Source organism: Ovis aries, chromosome 7 (assembly GCF_016772045.2).
Source record: "Ovis aries strain OAR_USU_Benz2616 breed Rambouillet chromosome 7, ARS-UI_Ramb_v3.0, whole genome shotgun sequence".
In the NCBI taxonomy this organism is placed as follows: domain Eukaryota; kingdom Metazoa; phylum Chordata; class Mammalia; order Artiodactyla; family Bovidae; genus Ovis; species Ovis aries.
In genome coordinates this window covers 43,104,974-43,123,228 of record NC_056060.1, presented here as the reverse complement: position 1 = coordinate 43,123,228, position 18,255 = coordinate 43,104,974, and the positions used below count along the sequence as shown (strand labels likewise).

General features: G+C 46.1%; 1 protein-coding gene across 1 annotated transcript in view; it reads left to right on the top strand.

The window, feature by feature from the left end:
• NID2 (nidogen 2) overlaps positions 1-18,255 on the top strand; it is an 83,011-nt gene that overhangs the window by 59,945 nt on the left and 4,811 nt on the right. The window contains exons 9-15 of the mRNA XM_004010528.5: positions 710-853; positions 1,550-1,678; positions 2,589-2,732; positions 12,011-12,130; positions 15,200-15,421; positions 16,041-16,210; positions 18,052-18,181. Coding sequence (XP_004010577.3) covers positions 710-853; positions 1,550-1,678; positions 2,589-2,732; positions 12,011-12,130; positions 15,200-15,421; positions 16,041-16,210; positions 18,052-18,181 — 1,059 coding nt within the window. The remainder of the gene's footprint in view (positions 1-709; positions 854-1,549; positions 1,679-2,588; positions 2,733-12,010; positions 12,131-15,199; positions 15,422-16,040; positions 16,211-18,051; positions 18,182-18,255) is intronic.

The following is an 18,255-nucleotide window of genomic DNA, read 5'->3' as shown; positions in this document are numbered from 1 at the left end:
TGCTTAAGATGCATTACTGTTACACTCAATCTAGTAGATTAAGGGAAGATTTCAGATGTTAACGGTCATCACTGCCTAGTGGTCGGATGGAGCCATGGCAAGGTTAATCCTAAAGAGTAAATACGGCACAAGTTATTCCCATTTATTTGGTCTTATAAATCTTAAAAAGGCAAGATTTTCTCATTAATTGAATTTTGAAACATAGAGTAGTACACTTAGTGAGACTGCCCAATTTAGAGGCAGAAATTTTTGGTATAAGTTTTGCTGTCCCATTTCCCAGCTTTCTGAGCTTTGGCAATTTTTCTAATGTCTCTTGCTTATTTTCCTTATTGGTGAAAATTACCAATAAAAGGAATGACAGCCTGCCTCACAGAATTATCCCGAGAATCACAGAAGATAATAAAATGAAAGTACTTTTAAATAAAAGGATGCTATGTGTTGGATATTTTTATTCCCTGGACACAAACCTGCTGTAAATAAGGTTAGTTATCTGCAGAGTAGGCGAGAGGAAGCCATTCTGGAATTGAGAACTGCAATGCAGATGATCCACCCTCACTTTAGATATTAATAATTTAGTCAGGTTTCCAGGCAGGCCTCAAACTTACAAGTCCACAGCTAGTTCCACTTGCCGATCTTCTTCCTTCTGGGCCGTTCTCTTGATGACAGCCAGATTGTGCTTTGCTTTTGTATTTTCTCTCTACCCACCCAGGAGACTCCGAGCCCACCCCAGTGAATCCCTGCTATGATGGGAGCCACACGTGTGCCACCACAGCTCGGTGCCATCCGGCGACCGGTGTGGACTACACCTGCGAGTGTGCATCTGGGTACCAGGGAGATGGACGGAGTTGCGTGGGTAAGACCCTGGTGCTCTGTGTTCCTCCATGAAGGCCCCCAGCATCCTGTCCATAGAAGACAAGTGTCTGCTTTGTCATCTCCATGGATCAATGAGTTTAGCAGCTATTCATTGAAAAATACCAACTTTTTAAAAACCAGGCATAATTCTGGTTAGGTTTACCAGAGTAGTTTGGAGTGGGTATTTAGGGCTATTGTAATTTGTGGATATTTTATACTCTTAAATATTGTCATTTTGGGCCTGAATCAAGTATTTTTTACATTCATTAAAGAGTATATTTTTCTGGTTACCTTCAGATTTCAGACATCCATTTCATCCATTTCTTTCAGTTACTGTATCTCAAAAGCAGTCATGGAGATTTCTTTACACTTTAAAAGAAACATGGTTACTCTGTGTGTTTTTCTTCTCAATGTTCCGAATTGCTTAAATGTTTAAAGAATTCTCAGAATATCTGTTCAGAACACGTCTGCCTGGGGCTCATACTCGAATGACTTGAAATAAACGTTTATTTTCTTGACGGTCTGCAGTGGGCATCTGCACCTGGAGCTGAGGCAGCCTTCACTTTGCCCCCCGTTTAGTCTACCGACCGCTGGTCCCACCGAAACCTCTCGGGGGTGAGAGAATACCAAGTCTGCAGACCGTCCACTTGTGGGGCCTTTGGTTTAAGCAGCCCTTTCTGTTCTTACTCCTCCTTAGATGTCAACGAATGTGCAACTGGCTTCCACCGCTGCGGCCCCAACTCTGTGTGCGTCAACTTGCTGGGGAGCTACAGGTGTGAGTGCCGGAGTGGTTACGAGTTTGCAGACGACCGGCACACCTGCATCTGTGAGTGCCCACCCGTGCCCCAGGATGCACGACTGTTTGCACTGTGGCTCTACAGAAGGCCTGTTGCAAGGTTTTCTAGGAGACCGACAACTTACATGGGAAGAACCCAGAGCTATGGCTCAGTTCAGTCCTGTGTGTTGGGGTTTTGTTTTTGTCTGGGTTTTTGTTGTTGTTGTTGTATTGTGCTATTTATCTATCTAAATAGAAATTTTTGGTGTAAGTCATGGAAGGATGTTCACGTCTGTCAGGACTGCTGTGTAGCTTGGTGTTGGGCCCCATCATGTAGTAAGACTATGAACTTTTCTAATACCAACAGCTCTAGATAGAGGTCAAGTGTTTCTCAAATCAGAATGACATAGATTTTGTAATTTAAAGAGGCTTGTCCTATTTGACTGACCAAAAGCTCCATTGGTAATAAATATACCCTTTCTAGAGTTCCAGATAAATACTTGATATAACAGTGGATCCAAAAGAACTAGAATTCCGAAGTCACTCCATTGCTAGAGCTAGATGATTTTAGAGAAAACCCACTTTTGAATCCAGTGAGCAAGGTAGCAGCAATCATAGAGACGTGTGCGTGTGTGTGCGTGTGTGCATGTACACACAAGCATGCCAAGTAGCAGTGTTCTGCTTTAGTCAAGGACATTTGCTGACGACTTATTTTCATGTCTAGTATTATAGACACAAACCAAGACCGGCACTTCTTAGATTGTGATTTGCATACAACCATCCAGGGATCTTGTTAAAATTCCTGTTCCAGTTCACTGGCTCTGGGTTGGGGTTTGGGAACTGCATTCCTTATAAACCCCGAGGTGTCCCCATGCTGTTGGTGTGCAGATCACACTGCAAAGAGCAGGGCTCACCCGTTTGCAGGCCTGGGCTCTTGGACATCTTTGCCTTCTCTCTTCAGCGATCACCCCACCTCCCAACCCCTGTGAGAATGGCCGTCACAACTGTGCTCCCGCCAGCCAGGCCCGGTGCATTCACCATGGAGATGGCTCCTTCAGCTGCGCCTGCCTGCCTGGTTATGCTGGAGATGGGCACCGGTGCACCGGTGAGTACCTGTGGGCAACTCAGTGACCCTGAAAGTTGCTTTGGATGCACATCTCCATATCCCCAGGGCCTCTCAGAAACCTCTCTTTTCCTTTGACTCACACCTCCTGGAACTGCTGGAAGAGAAAAAAAAAAGAGGTGTCCTTTGAGTCAGAGGCCAAATGTGATTGCCTTGGCACCAGATTGTTGAGCGAGGATGGTTGTCCTTGGAGGAGATGGGCCTGGAGCAGTGGGGAGCTCCTGCCAGCTTGCAGTCTTCTGTTCCCTGGAGCTACTGTAGCTCAGAGGGATGCGAGGGAAAATTGTATATTCCCCTGGGAGGAAGTCTCCATCCTTCAGTCTCTCTGGCTAATGGCTTAATTCAGCACTTCCAGTCTTGCCCAATTTTTAGTTGCTATTCCCCTGCTTGAAGTGGTATTTGAAGCAATCTCTAAACATGCATACAATTCTTTCTGTGTAATTTATTCCTTTGTCTCTCTCTCTCTCTCTCTCTCTCTCTCTCTCTCTCTCTCTCTCTCTCTCTCTCCCTGAAAGGGGAGAGGGAGAGAGAGAAGAAAAATCCACAGATATAAAAGGATATTAATGCATACCTAAGTACTCAAAGCTTTCCTTCCAGAAATCTAACTATCTTTAAGACTTTATACGATATTTTATGAAATCACTAAACCAGAAAGCAGGACTAACTGTTTAAATTTAACTTCAAGATGTATGAGGTTGTTACTGAAAAACTAGGAATTCAGTCCCTCTTGTGTCCGACTCTTTGCGACTCTTTGTGTACGACTCTTTGCGATCCCATGGACTGCAGAACGCCAGGCTTCCCTGTCCTTCACTATCTTCTGGAGATTGCTCACACTCATGTCCATTGAGTTGGTGATACCATCTACCCATCTTTTCCTCTGTCGTCCCCTTCTCCTCCTTCTCAAACAGATCAAATAGCCTGTTCTTAACTAGATCAGATCTTCTCAAACAGATCGCATAGCCTGGCCCCTCCCTCCTCACCAGCCGTTGGCTTCTTCTCCTCCTCCCCTTTCCCTTTGGTTTCATCTGGATGGGCTGAATGGACCAGCAGCCTAAAGCCACATGTTCTTGACGCAACAGATATGTCAGGGCAGCACAGCCCTCTGTTCCTTTCCAGATGTGGGGCTTTTCGAACCTGGCTCTTGAACGTTTCCACTTCTGATGTACAGAAGCTTAGCTGTATGGGTTTCTTGAAAACACAGTTTATATTGAAATGACCCAAAACTGTGACTCAGTTCAGCCATGAGGTGGTTTTTTCTCCCTAAAAACACCCCCAGGTTTAGGCAGAGCTCAAGTGCTTTTCAAGTTAGGATGGAGTAGAGGTGTAAGTCACAGATGCTTGTCCCACTTGACTGGCCAGAGAGCTCCATCTGCAACAGATACTCTATACAGATGGAGGCACCCTCTAGGTCTGGGGGTGGTGGGGGGGTGGGAGGAGGCCTCAGGTGATGCGCACAAACCTCTCACATTTCTGTTGAGCCCCACAGTAGGAATACTGCTTTTTCCTCCCTTGTGGAAACTCATCATTCAGTTTGACCTAACACACTACTGGCTCTCAGAAATGAGAACCAGAGAAAAAAATCTTGTCAGTAGAATTTCATATTTAAATGTCTGGCTGCTCAGGTCAGCTGAGATGGTGTTTCAAAAGCCTTTCATTCCTTAGGTCTTTGGTTTAAAACAAAGAAGTTGAAATTAATCGCCGCTTAGATGTGATGAGGATTAAAATCAGAATGCTAATGTAGGTGAGCTGCTGCTTGTCCTAACCCCTTTGAGAATCATTCTCCCTTCTTTTAACTTCTGCTTGTCCTGGAGGACTTGGGTTACCTTCTGGGGTTGTAGTAGGGCCTTGAAATTAGCTACTTTTCCATGCTGGGAGTTTTCTAGGATTGTCATTCTTTGCTATGGCTGCCCTCTTTCTGATTTCAGGGACATTTTCAATTGTCCCTCTTTCATCTCTGCTTCTCTACTTTTGGGATTCTCTCTGGAACCCACAAACTTAAACGTAGGCCAGGCCAATCTGTTGCTTCCCCAGTGTATTAGTAGTCTGTTGCAACATAACCATTTACCCCAGACACGTAACAGCTTAAAACAGTACGCTGTATTATTATCTGTATGGTCTAGCTCATTCGTTTGCTTTAGGATCTTCACAAGGCTGCAGTCAGGGGGTCTGCCAGACCTGGGGTCTCATCTGGGGTCCAGGTCAGGAAAGAGGCTCACATGGTTATCGGCAGGATTCCGTTCCCCAAGGACTTTCAAGTCCCTGCTGGCTATTGCCTGGAGGTGACTTTCAGCTTCTTGCCACTCAGACCTCTCCCACAAGGTAACTTCCTTTATCAAAGCCAGCAGCAGGAGGCCTCTCTAGCAGGTTGGCAGTGACCACAAAAGTGATGTCTCCTCAGTATTGCTTTAGTGTCTTGGTTGGAAGCCAGTTGCTCAAAGGAAGGGGATTATAGAAGACCCTGAATACCAGGAGGAAGGGATCTTTGGGATCATCTATGAGAGGCTGCCTGCCATAGTCGGTTACCCTGTGGTTGCCGTCCAAGCTTCGGGGCAGTAGAAAATAACAATCATTTTCCTAAAGGCCTCTGCTGCACATAAATCAGGCTGGGCTAGTCATGAAGGTGGCCTTCAGGATAAGTGTATAAACGTGTGTGTGTGTGCACACAGTTTTAAAGGCATGTCACAGGGTGCATGTGTCCCAGTGACAACTGAGATGAAGAAAGGAGGAAAATTGCGATGAAGGCTCTGTTTTGTGAAGTGAGCACCCTTAGAGAGCACATTCGTTTTCAGTCCATCAAACTGGCATTGAAAGAGTGTGTGGGTTTTTCTGTCTTCAGCAAGTTTGTTAAAAACCAGTTTCCCTGGGGAGGCTGCCCTTGGCTTTGGGTTCTCAATCTAGCCTGAGTCACAAGGAGGAATTATTTTTATGCAAGTAGAATGAAATCTTTTCCAGCTCCCCTCAGTCAGGATTGATTTCGATCCTGCATTGGTGTGAGCTGGCTGTTTCTCAGGCACGTTTGTCCCTGCAGCTCTTTGTGACTTTGCTGGATGGAAAAGCAGATTGTTGTGAGCTGAGACCTTTTCAGGGAGGAGCACGTGTGAGTTGAGGAACTGGGTTACAGATGGCCCATTACCCACAGAAGGGCTGTGACTAGGGGTTCTTACACTGTTCTCACACATGGCTTTTGTGGGAGGAGTGCAGACTCTGGATAAGGTATAGTAAAGTTGGTGTGGCCACAAGCAATATAGAGACCAAGGCTTGAAGGGAAGAAGCTGCCTCTACTCACAGGTCCTGCCATGCAGGACCCTATGGGCACAGCCAGAATCCAGGTCCTGACCGAGTAGGTGGGGAGTGCCAACTCATGGGCCTTCAAGCCTTTGTTGGGGTCTGGAGCAGGATCAAGGAGAGTTGGTGCCAGGGAATTTCACTGGGTGTTTCGAAAGCAAACAAGGGGAGGCAGGAGGGGAAAGCTAGAGTCCAGGGGCTGGGCTTGTTTTGAAGGGATTTCAGCTGGGTTTTGGGTGTGGACTCAGAATTAAGGCAGGGAGAAGAATGTTGAAGCACCAAAGCCTGCACTCAAAATAGATAATTTTAAACACGTTTTCCAAAGAGGTGTTTTAGCTGCTTGGGAGCAGATAGAATGGAGAATTGCGCTGAGATTAAGCCATCTGGCATTGTCTGACTTCTCAGAGACTCTCCTGTGCCTTGAACCTTGCTACCTTGACCTACCAGCACCTGAAGACCCTGACAGTGATGGTTCTTACACTCCCTGTCTCAGGAGTGTAAGAAGAAACTCCTCCCTTGCTAAGGAGTTCAAAGTGTCTTTATACTTTCTGCTGACACATGATCCCCTGAAGCTAGGAAGAGTTCTCCTTTACGCAAAAGCTCTGGTTCCCCCTATACTCCTCAGGGTTGGCCCTCTGAGGAAGGCGGATAGCCTGCTCTGCACTCAGGCCCTGGAGTGGCTGGTGGGGCTCCAGTTCTCTGACATGGTGCGAGAGCCTCCAAGGAGGAGATGGGGAGCTTGCTTCAGGGAATCCTAAGCTTCTCCAGCTTTAGGGGATGGGAGTGGTTCACCTGTGATGCTCTCAGTCTCTTCAGAGACTTTTTCCCTGTTCATTCGTAAGTTATTATCTTCCCAAACTTTGCCTTTGGGAGGATGGCTGCTCTTTCAGGTCTGGTTGGAATTCTAGGCCATAGGCTTTAAGAACATAACTCAGAACCTCTGGGGAATCCTCTTTCTCTTTGTTCACAAAAGTAATCACAAGCAACTGATCTCTGGGTTCTAGAAATAGGCCCTGTGTCTCAGGAATTCCTGCTTCCTGCCATTGCCTGGGGTTCCTGTTACCATGAGAAGTACTTTTAGCATATGCATTATGAATAGCTTTAATTTCCTGTATTTGGTTGGATGTTGATTTTTGCAGTTTGGTTTTATAGCATCATAGAAGGCACAAGGAACTGAATGGGCACCAACTTCAGCCAACTGGACCTTGGCATTGTCCTTCTCAACAAACTGGGCCAACCTCAAAGATAATGAAACATGACAATATACAGCCCTGACTGATCAGATTGGAGATAAGTTTCCCATTGTAATTAATTTGGTTTAGTTTTGGTTAATTGAGGAGCTAACCAATTTAACCTTACAGATAAATTCATAACCACTTTCCTGCCTTTGTCAGTGAAAGGAAGGCATCCAGGCAGGCCAAATGCTCATCTAGGCAGAGTCTCTCTAGGTGGCATTAACTTTGGTCGTGTCAGGCATTCAAGGTGTTTCAGACTTCAGAGTGAAGTAATTTATGGGGGCTAAATGGTGGATACCACCCTTATGGCAGAAAGTGAAGAGGAGCTAAAAAGCCTCTTGATGAAAATGAAAGAGGAGAGTGAAAAAGTTGGCTTAAAGCTCAACATTCAGAAAACGAAGATCATGGCATCTGGTCCCATCACTTCATGGGAAATAGATGGGGAAACTGTGTCAGACTTTATTTTTGGGGGGCTCCAAAATCACTGCAGATGGTGGCTGCAGCCATGAAATTAACAGATGCTTACTCCTTGGAAGAAAAGTTATGACCAACCTAGATAGCATATTCAAAAGCAGAGACTTTACTTTGCCAGCAAAGGTCCATCTAGTCAAGGCTATGGTTTTTCCAGTGGTCATGTATGGATGTGAGAGTTGGACTGTGAAGAAAGCTGAGTGCCAAAGAATTGATGCTTTTGAACTGTGGTGTTGGAGAAGACTCTTAAGAGTCCCTTGGACTGCAAGGAGATCCAACCAGTCCATCCTAAAGGAGATCAGTCCCGGGTGTTCTTTGGAAGGAATGATGCTAAAGCTGAAACTCCAGTACTTTGGCCACCTCATGCGAAGAGTTGACTCAATGGAAAAGACTGATGCTGGGACGGATTGGAGGCAGGAGGAGAAGGGGACGACAGAGGATGAGATGGCTGGATGGCATCGCGGACTCGATGGACGTGAGTCTGAGTGAACTCCGGGAATGGTGATGGACAGGGAGGCCTGGCATGCTGCAATTCAGGGGTCGCAGAGTCGGACACGACTGAGCAACTGAACTGAACTGAAATGCCAGATCAGGAGGATAAGCAGTGTAAATGATTACATTGCTAATTACGATGTCAGAGATTTTCCTTTCCCCTGAAGAGAACGTCTGTGCTGTGTCCAGTACGTCTACTTACTGGTAGATGGGAAAAGCCCTTAGTGATGGAGAGGCGGCTCGGTGCAACGTGGTCACAGCAGGGGTGGCACTGGTCACCCCAGGAAAGAATCCATCTGGGACCTGGGAGGCTGGGCGCCCGGAGCCATGTTTGTCCCCAGCTGACTGGCGTTGCATTCAGGACTCTTAAGTCTCCAGCTTCCAGGGCGCCATGTGTCTCTGTCACAAGCTGTACAGATTCGACAGAGTTCATCCTGTGACTCCTGTTCTCTCGGTTTAATGTTGATCATCCCGTCCCATGTTTTTTCCCTCTTCACACAATTTTAAAACATTTTTTGTATGTTAGCTCGGGTGTGACTGCTTTATTTTCCATTGAGCCTTGATCAGATCCACCCCCTTGATCCCCTCTTTGCTCAGGAAGACTTCCTGTCTCTGAAGATGGCTTATCTCAACTACTGGCCATTGGTTTCAGCAGTTAGATTGTCAGACTTTTTTTCCTGGCAGCAGGGTGGAGGGTAGGGGCGGTGTGTTGCTATTGTCTGCCTGCACTGATTTCAGCAAATAAAAGGAATGTAAATCTGCCTTTCTTTGAAGTTTCAGGATGTTGCAGCTATGAGAAATATGAAGATTAATCCACATGGTACTGTGTAGGAATGTTGGGACCTGAACTGTTTGTACTGAAAACCTGGACAAATTTAAATTTTCTTTTCTATGTGTTGTCTTAAATCCTCTGATGATATTTTTCTTATACTTCTATATTTCTTCTAAAGGTGGAAAGTAAATTTCTGATTAAAAAAATTTTTTTTCTGAAAGTTTTTGGACATTCTAGGTAGTAGGAGTCTCTGATTATGTAAGACTGAATGTGTTTGTTAGTTGAGAAACGAAGTTGGAGCTTCACTGGGTTCTTTTGCATCTATAAATTGGTACTATAGGGAGATATTTCTCCTGGCAATCTTATCTGATGTTATTGATATTTCTCGCAGCAATCTTGATCCCAGCTTGTGCTTCTTTCAGCCCAGCGTTTCTCATGATGTACTCTGCATATAAGTTAAATAAGCAGGGTGACAATATACAGCCTTGACGTACTCCTTTTCCTATTTGGAACCAGTCTGTTGTTCCATGTCCAGTTCTAACGGTTGCTTCCTGATCTGCATAGAGGTTTCTCAAGAGGCTGGTCAGGTGGTCTGGTATTCCCATCTCTTTCAGAATTTTCCAAGGTTTATTGTGATCCACACAGTCAAAGGCTTTGGCATAGTCAATAAAGCAGAAATAGATGTTTTTCTGGAACTCTCTTGCTTTTCCATGATCCAGCGGATGTTGGCAATTTGATCTCTGGTTCCTCTGGCTTCTCCAAAACCAGCTTGAACATCTGGAAGTTCACGGTTCACGTATTGCTGAAGCCTGGCTTGGAGAATTTTGAGCATGACTTTACTAGTGTGTGAGATGAGTGCAATTGTGTGGTAGTTTGAGCATTCTTTGGCATTGCCTTTCTTTGGCATTGGAATCTAAACTGACCTTTTCCAGTCCTGTGGCCACTGCTGAGTTTTCCAAACTTGCTGGCATATTGAGTGCAGCACTTTCACAGCATCATCTTTCAGGATTTGAAACAGCTCAAGTGGAATTCCATCACGTCCACTAGTTTTGTTCTTAGTGATGCTTCCTAAAGGCCCACTTGACTTCACATTCCAGGATGTCTAGCTGTCGGTGAGTGATCACACCATTGTGATTATCTGGGTCGTGAAGATCTTTTTTGTACAGTTCGTCTGTGTATTCTTGCCACCTCTTCTTAACATCTGCTTCTGTTAGGTCCGTACCATTTATGTCCTTTATTGTGCCCATCTTTGCATGAAATGTTCCCTTGGTATCTCTAATTTTCTTGAAGAGATCTCTAGTCTTTCCCATTCTGTTGTTTTCCACTATTTCCTTGCATTGATCAATGAGGAAGGCTTTCTTGTCTCTCCTTGCTATTCTTTTGGAACTCTGCATTCAGATGCTTCTATCTTTCCTTTCCTCCTTTGCTTTTAGCTTCTCTTCTCTTCATAGGTATTTGTAAGTCCTCCTCAGGCAGCCATTTTTCTTTTTTGCATTTCTTTTCTATGGGGATGGTCTTGATCCCTATCTCCTGTACAATGTCATGAACCTCTGTCCACAGTTCATCAGGCACTCTATCAGATCTAGTCCCTTAAATCTATTCCTCACTTCCACTGTATAATCATAAGGGATTTGATTTAGGTCATACCTGAATGGTCTAGTGGTTTTCCCTACTTTCTTCAATTTCAGACTGAATTTGGCAATAAGGAGTTCATGATCTGAGCCACAGTCAGCTCTCGGTATTGTTTTTGCTGAATGTATAGAGCTTCTCCATCTTTGGCTGCAAAGAATATAATCAGTCTGATTTTGGTGTTGACCATCTGGTGATGTCCATGTGTAGAGTCCTCTTGTGTTGTTGGAAAAGGGTTAGCAGATGACACCACCCTTATGGCAGAAAGTGAAGAGGAATTAAAAGCCTCTTGATGAAAGTGAAAGAAGAGAGTGAAAAAGTTGGCTTAAAGCTCAACATTCAGAAAACTAAGATCATGGCATCCAGTCCCATCACTTCATGGGAAATAGATGGGGAAACAGTGGAAACAGTGTCAGACTTTATTTTGGGGGGCTCCAAAAATCACTGCAGATGGTGATTGCAGCCATGAAATTAAAAGACACTTACTCCTAGAAGGAAAGTTATGACCAACCTAGATAGCATATTCAAAAGCAGAGACTTTACTTTGCCAACAAAGGTCCGTCTAGTCAAGGCTATGGTTTTTCCAGTGGTCATGTATGGATGTGAGAGTTGGACTCTGAAGAAAGCTGAGTGCCAAAGAATTGATGCTTTTGAACTGTGGTGTTGGAGAAGACTCTTGAGAGTCCCTTGGACTGCAAGGAGATCCAACCAGTCCATCCTAAAGGAGATCAGTCCTGAGTGTTCATTGGAAGGACTGATGTTGAAGCTGAAACTCCAATACTTTGGCCACCTCATACGAAGAGTTGACTCATTGGAAAAGACTCTGATGCTGGGAGGGATTGGGGGCAGGAGGAGAAGGGGAGAACAGAGGATGAGATGGCTGGATGACATCACCGACTCGATGGACATGAGTTTGGGTAAACTCTGAAGTTGGTGATGGACAGGGAGGCCTGGAGTGGTGCGGTTCATGGGGTCACAAAGAGTCAGACACAACTGAGCAACTGAATTGAATATCGAGATAGTGCCAATAAAGAAAGGAAAAAATAAACTATTGTTATCTATATTTATTGTAGTGTTACTGAAAGGAAATGGTTTATGAGCTAAAGGTTAGTTCAAAGGTAATAACCTCCTGGAATGAACTGTAGAGGAAAGACGCCAGGATGTATTTCTGTGTGAGAGACCACATTTGACTTCTACACTGGACGTGTCCCTTGCACTCTGTACCCTCTGTACCCTTTAAGGTGCCGGTATGTTTCTGCCCCTACATGAGGGTCTTCTGAAGGGGATGCCTGGGTGTCGATCCATGCACACTGAGGCACGTGTTCAGTGAAATCATGCTCCTTCCTTCCCTCCCTCTCTGTCCCTGACTGCTGCAGATGTCGACGAATGCTCGGAAAACAGATGTCACCCCTTGGCCACCTGCTCTAATACCCCTGGCTCCTTCTCCTGCCGCTGCCAACCTGGATATTACGGGGATGGATTTCAGTGCACACCTGGTAAGGTCAGGGAGGCCTCCCTATGTGACTTTGTATCACTTGTCTCTGACTTGTGGAGTGCAGGAAATAGTCTGAAGTCTGTTTTAATATCAGTGGGGAAAATAAGTGTGACCCTTGTAGGTGGATCCCACTGGTTTATTCTAAGCTAGTAACCCCAGCCCTCTTCCCAATATGTCGATGGGGAATCACTCTTGCTCCTGCCACCTATAGAAGAGGTGCAGGGATCTGTTCTGTTCACCTTAGAGACCTAAGATGCTGCTGATGAACTTGTCTGTTATGGTCTAAGCACTCCCTGTCTGCATGGGTGTGGGGTGTGGTTTCCAAGCACTCAAGAGTTCACGCCAACTGTAGGTTGCCAAGGCAGACTACTGCTCCTTTGCTGAGTTGTTCAAAGATGAGAAGAACTTTTTCTTTTAATACAGAAGAACTTTATTAATGAAACACAGCATTATCATTTTAACCAAAGTAATTCCTGTACAGATCCATGAGCTCACTATTCAAAGATCAGTTTTTACCGTTGAGGAAGGTTCCATAAGTACCAGTCTTGGCTTTTAATGTATGAGAGTAAGAAATGGAAAATTACTTCATTTTTGTAATTTTGATTACAGTTTTGATTTTGATTGCCAGTTTTGATCCTTTCCATAATATGAATTGTTATGGCCAGGACATTAGTGCTTCTAAGATTCATGTAAGTAAACATTGGTGATGTTTGCTCTAGATGTCTATATACCCTTGCTTCCACTATAGCATTCCTTTTTGTTTCCCCTGTTTCTGGGGAAAGATTTTTCAGGTCCCCCCCCGCACCCCGCCCCCCGCCCCGCCAAATACAGAGAAATTCTGTTTCACTCATGCCTAGTCTTTAAAAAGTCTTGATTAAATTCCAGCTGGGTTTGAAGAAATCAGATGGTTGGGAGGTGCCCTAACAGAATGGTTCAGAATCCTGTTAAATTTATTAAGATAGTCATGTATTAAGGACAGTGATCCAGAAGGGAGCCAAGAGAATGAGACGTTAATTATAGCAAGAGGGGCACGTTCCTTCGTGCAGACTCTTTCCCATGACCAGGCCTCTCTTGGTGCTGGTTTGGCCTTGGTCGCCATTTCTGACTAGTCTCATCTGCATAATAGGGTCCGCTTTCACGGGTGAGAGAACACTCTGTGCCCAAAATTCAAAAGTATTTAAAACCCTGCCAGCCAGAAAGAGAAATAAATCCATGATTGGATTGAGAAACAGCTTGAAATAGTAAGCAATGACAGATGCCCACGTGTAAGTGACGTGAGGTACTCCTTTCCCAGAGGCTGACTGCTGTGTGTGCCTTGTTGGGTGGTCCCCCAAGAACTGCTGCTCTGAGTTTGGAATGTGGACCAGGGGCGATGCTGGGAACTTCTTCAGGGAATCCCACCCGTTGATGATGGCGAGTGTCTGAGGAAATGGTATTTCCTCTCTGGGTCCTCTGAGACACATTTGGGTGAGGAAGTCAGTCTTTTTTCTCCATGATGTTTTAAAAAGAGCTTTGCTTCCCATGGGTTATGAGCTCCAGCGGCAACCTGAAGGGCATCGGCTTGCTCCCAACATTGTGAGTCTTGGAGTTGTGCTCCTTTGGTTGGAGCTCTGGAGATTTTATTCACCATCTTCTGGCTTTCCAGGTGCTCAAATGTAGTGTTTCCAGCTGTTCTTTGAACTCATTGGAGGTTTTAACCAAAGGAATGACATGAGATGACTTTTTTTTTTTTTTTAAGGGACTCTTTCTGGCTGCTGGTTGAGTTTACAGCAGGGCAGGGGGTGGGGAGCAGGAAAGATGATGGAAGCAGGGAAACCAGTAAGAAGGCTAACATACACAGTAATTCTGGCACGAGACGACAGGGGTAGATGTGGTGAGATGTGGAGATGTCAGCTGGCAGTTTTTGATATATCAGATGTAGAGTGGGAGAAGGGAGTCAGGGTTTAGTGAGTCTGAGCAATGGAAAGGTGGAGATGCTGTATAATGCTATGGAAAAGTTTAGAGGAGAGAAGCTTTGAGGGGAGAAAGCTCAGTTTTTGTTCTCCTCTGAGATCTGTTACACATCCACGTGGTGATAGAAGTAAGTCTGATGTGTGATTCTGCAGGCTCTGAGTTGCAGGAATTAATGAAGGACAAATACCTTCAATCAGTACTTCAATTCCTATAGGTCATCCTATCTTAGGAGACTGTCAAGTTAAACTGCCTCAAGCAGAGTCTTCGCAGACAGAGGACTGCTGTATCTGAGACAGAGCCTTGGCAGCCCTGTAGAAGCAGTTGGGGAAAAAACTGCTGGTAGGGGAGCTCTTCTGCCACGGAAGCTAACAAGAGTTTCAGCACAGTCGTGAGGAAGGAAGGAGGAAGGATGGGGAAAGATGCTGGAGAAAGGGAGGAACTGAGCAACACGGTGGGAAGCTGGGGCCTCAGCTTTGAGATAAACCCAGGGCAGGGTAGCCAAAGGACTTCAAGGAGCTGGAGTGTCGCAGTCTGTATCAAGTTGTTTGCCACCAACTCTATGATCACACATACTAATTATAGTCAGTTTTACTCAGTATAGTTTTCCAGCGGACAGATACGTAGGGCCACACGTAAGCAGGGTGTTCAGTAATACTTCCTAAGACACACTGGCCAGTCTCAAGACAGCCCTCTCAGATGCAGGTCCCAGAGTTTGAAACAAGAAGGAATAAATATTTGCTTTAAGCATCATGTAGGCCACTGAGTCCCCAAGGAGAGTCCCCAGAAGTGCTGTTAGCAGAGGCCCCTTCCCAGGCTGAGCAAGCCCTGCACCCCAGATGTTACTGCCTCTTGTTCTTTCCTGATGTGGCTGGGCCTTGATGACACTCCTCCTGGCCTGAGGGTCACAGGAGCATCGGGACAACCCCTTCTCCCGATCCCCAGGAGAACCTCCTGGAGCACTTTGCTGCTCGGGGCCAGCATTCAAGGGCTTGGTTGAGGCCTTGTTATGGACATGAGGAGGAAGAAGATGAGGAGGCCAGGCCTGGGGATCTTGAACCACATGCTACAGTCTGTCCTTGGCTCACACTCAAAAGGCTCTTTGTCCGCATCTGCTCAGAGCCCACCCAGAGGCCCCGGACTGTCTGTGAGCGCTGGAGGGAAAGCCTGCTGGAGCACTACGGGGGCACCCCCAGGGACGACCAGTACGTGCCTCAGTGCGATGACCTGGGCCACTTCACCCCACTGCAGTGCCACGGCAAGAGTGACTTCTGCTGGTGTGTTGACCAGGACGGCAGAGAGGTGCAGGGAACCCGCTCGCAGCCAGGCATCACCCCTGCATGTAAGCACCCCAGGGCAGCCCTCCCTCCCCTCTGCCATGTTGAGGTCCCTGTAGGGAAGCTGCCAGATGTGGGTGAAGGTGGGGGAATGAGGGGTGGACAGGTCCAGTGGAAGAAGTCTCTGATGGGTTGTGCTGATTTATAATCTTGTCCGCCCCAGCTCCCAGTGCGGATTTAACGTTTGGTTTTGTCATCAGCGCTTGCTGTAATTAGAACATCTGGAGCTCAGTTCAATATGTAGTGCCACCGCCTGCTCCCACTACTCTGAGCCTGGGGTGTAAGGGGACAGGTGTCACCATGGGGCCCCAAAGAGAAGCTGACACAACACTGGCTCTGGATATTTTTCTTTTTTAAAAAAAGGGGGATGTTCTGCTTTGTTCAAAGGGAAATACTTTGTTGTCTTCCTTCCCAGTAATTGGCAGTGATTTGTATAATTGATCTTTGGGAGAAAAAACCCTGGAAATTAGAATTTCTTTTAAGGCACATCTGGGGCACATCTGTCCAGAGTAAAGAACTTCTGATGTTTCTGGAGACTCTGGCAAATGGGGAAGTAAACTTTTCTCTTCTCCACTGACCATTTCCTTCAGTCTGCTCCTTCCACCTCCCTCTTCCTCACCGCAGGTATACCCACCGTGGCTCCGCCCACCAGCCGGCCCACGCCCCGGCCCGACGTGACCCCTCCACCAGTGGGCACCTTCCTGCTCTATGCCCAGGGCCAGCAGATTGGCCACTTGCCCCTCAATGGTACCAGGCTTCAGAAGGACATGGCCAAGACTCTGCTGTCGCTGCATGTAAAGTGGGCTTCTCCCCTGGGGGCGGGGCTGTATTGCATTATCAGATCCCGGCAAGGTCTGAGGTGCAGGGGCGCTCCTGGAGGGCTCCTGTTTGGCAGTTATCTTTGGGAACCTAAGGGAGGGGTGCTGTTGCTGGGAGCCACATCTGACTGATCCAGGCCACTTTCTCCAGTTGGTGTGTGGGGTTTCAGCTATGTGGAAGGCAAATTTCAGAGTTGTCAGGATACTGAGGCAGCGATGGGGATCCAAAGGAAAGTGATTTTTAACCCCAGCCCCCAGCATTCTCTTTAAGCCATAGACATCTCTGCATATTCTGGAAGTCAACTAGTGATAGCCTTGTTGTTGTGGACCCTTTCCCTCCTCTTTGGTCCTGTTGACCAGCTTCTTATCTTCTCTGAATCTGTCATAGATGAAAATATGGGGAGCACATGATGCTGGAAAGGAGTAGACAGGGCTTTCCCCAAGGGATGCTGGCTGCTTCCCGAGCTGACAGCTTCCCTATGGTCAACACACTCCATTTTGGAACAGGGATTTCTTCACTAAGATGGGAGGAAAGAGAAGGGAGTTCACCAGAAAGGCACTGACACTTATAATGGGTTCCCCTCCCCACTTTTAAGATTTGAATTGTGTGTTATTCCAGACACTAGCTGCTGATTTGTAGTTTCTCTACAAGATTTAAGTGGGACTTTTTTCTCCAAGAAATCTTGAAATCATTAACGGGCTTAAAAATCCCATGATCCCTGGGTTAACGGAAGCCTGTATGGATGTGCCCCCTTGCCCAAGACAGGTAACTTTCAATTTTCAAGTAAAATTGAAAATGAAAATCCTCCTATATAAAACTGCCCACTTTCCCACAGTAGCCTAATGCTGCTTTTCTTGTCCTGACTCCTCTCCCAGTCAGGCTAGCCCCAGGAGGCTTTGTTAGGCAAGCAGGGAGCTTGCAAGACCTCAGGGACAGCATTGGTGTTGGCTTTGCACATCTGCTGGGCTTCTCAGAGCAGGAGTCTGGGCTGGAAATTCAATGAAGCAACTTCTGTGCAGAATTTTGGAAAGGAATATCACCGACTCAGCACTTAAAAAAAGGATTTTGTCATTTATTTAGCAATAAGGAAGGAGGGGAGAGCTCCCAAGCCAGAAGTCAGGTGGCCACCATTCCCCAGTTCCTTCGAGTTCTAACAGACTTTCTTTCACACTAGAGTACAGCCCAAGGATTGCTTTGTAGTAAGACGCAGAGGCAAGGGTAAGGGTGTCTGCACCTCAAATAGCAGAAAGATCTGACAGGGCAGGGGAGGGTTGATTTCATTATATGTTGGCAAATTTTAGACAGGCTTTTTCAAAAAGTGCTGGCTTACATTTGACAGAGTCAGTTTTTGTCCAGTTAAGTATTGAAGATTTACTTTGCTGAGACTAACGTTTGTCCTCTAATCACTGAATGGGCTGATCTTTTCATGAAATCACTTTTGTTTTTACCAGCAACAGTAATAATACTTATTGAAAGCTTACAATGTATTCATCACTGGTTAGGATACTTCATAAGCTTTTCTGGTATTATGTTGATAGCAGCCATGTGAAGTAGGTGCTGTTAACTTCTGTATGCCTTTGTCACCTCATTTGCAAAATGAAGGCAGTGCCGAAGTAAGTGGCCAAGCCTGGCGTTGGCTCAGGGAAGCCAGCCTCCATCGCCTATACGTCTACCCACTGCGCCCAGCTGCCCATAAAACCATACAGTGCAGGGCTGGTCAATGCTGCCATGAACAAACGAGTGAGGTGGCTGAGCATGAAGTCGGGGGAAGTACAAGGAATCTTAATTCTTCCAATTCTGTGTTTTGGTCACACAGGGCTCCATAGTCGTGGGAATTGACTATGACTGCCGGGAGAGGATGGTGTACTGGACAGATGTTGCTGGACGGACAATTAGCCGCGCCAGTTTGGAACCAGGAGCAGAGCCCGAGATGGTCATTAACTCAGGTCAGCAGCTCCACCCAGAAGACACTTCCCATTTTATTTCATTCTACTCAGTCCAGGTTATTTGCCTGTTTTGT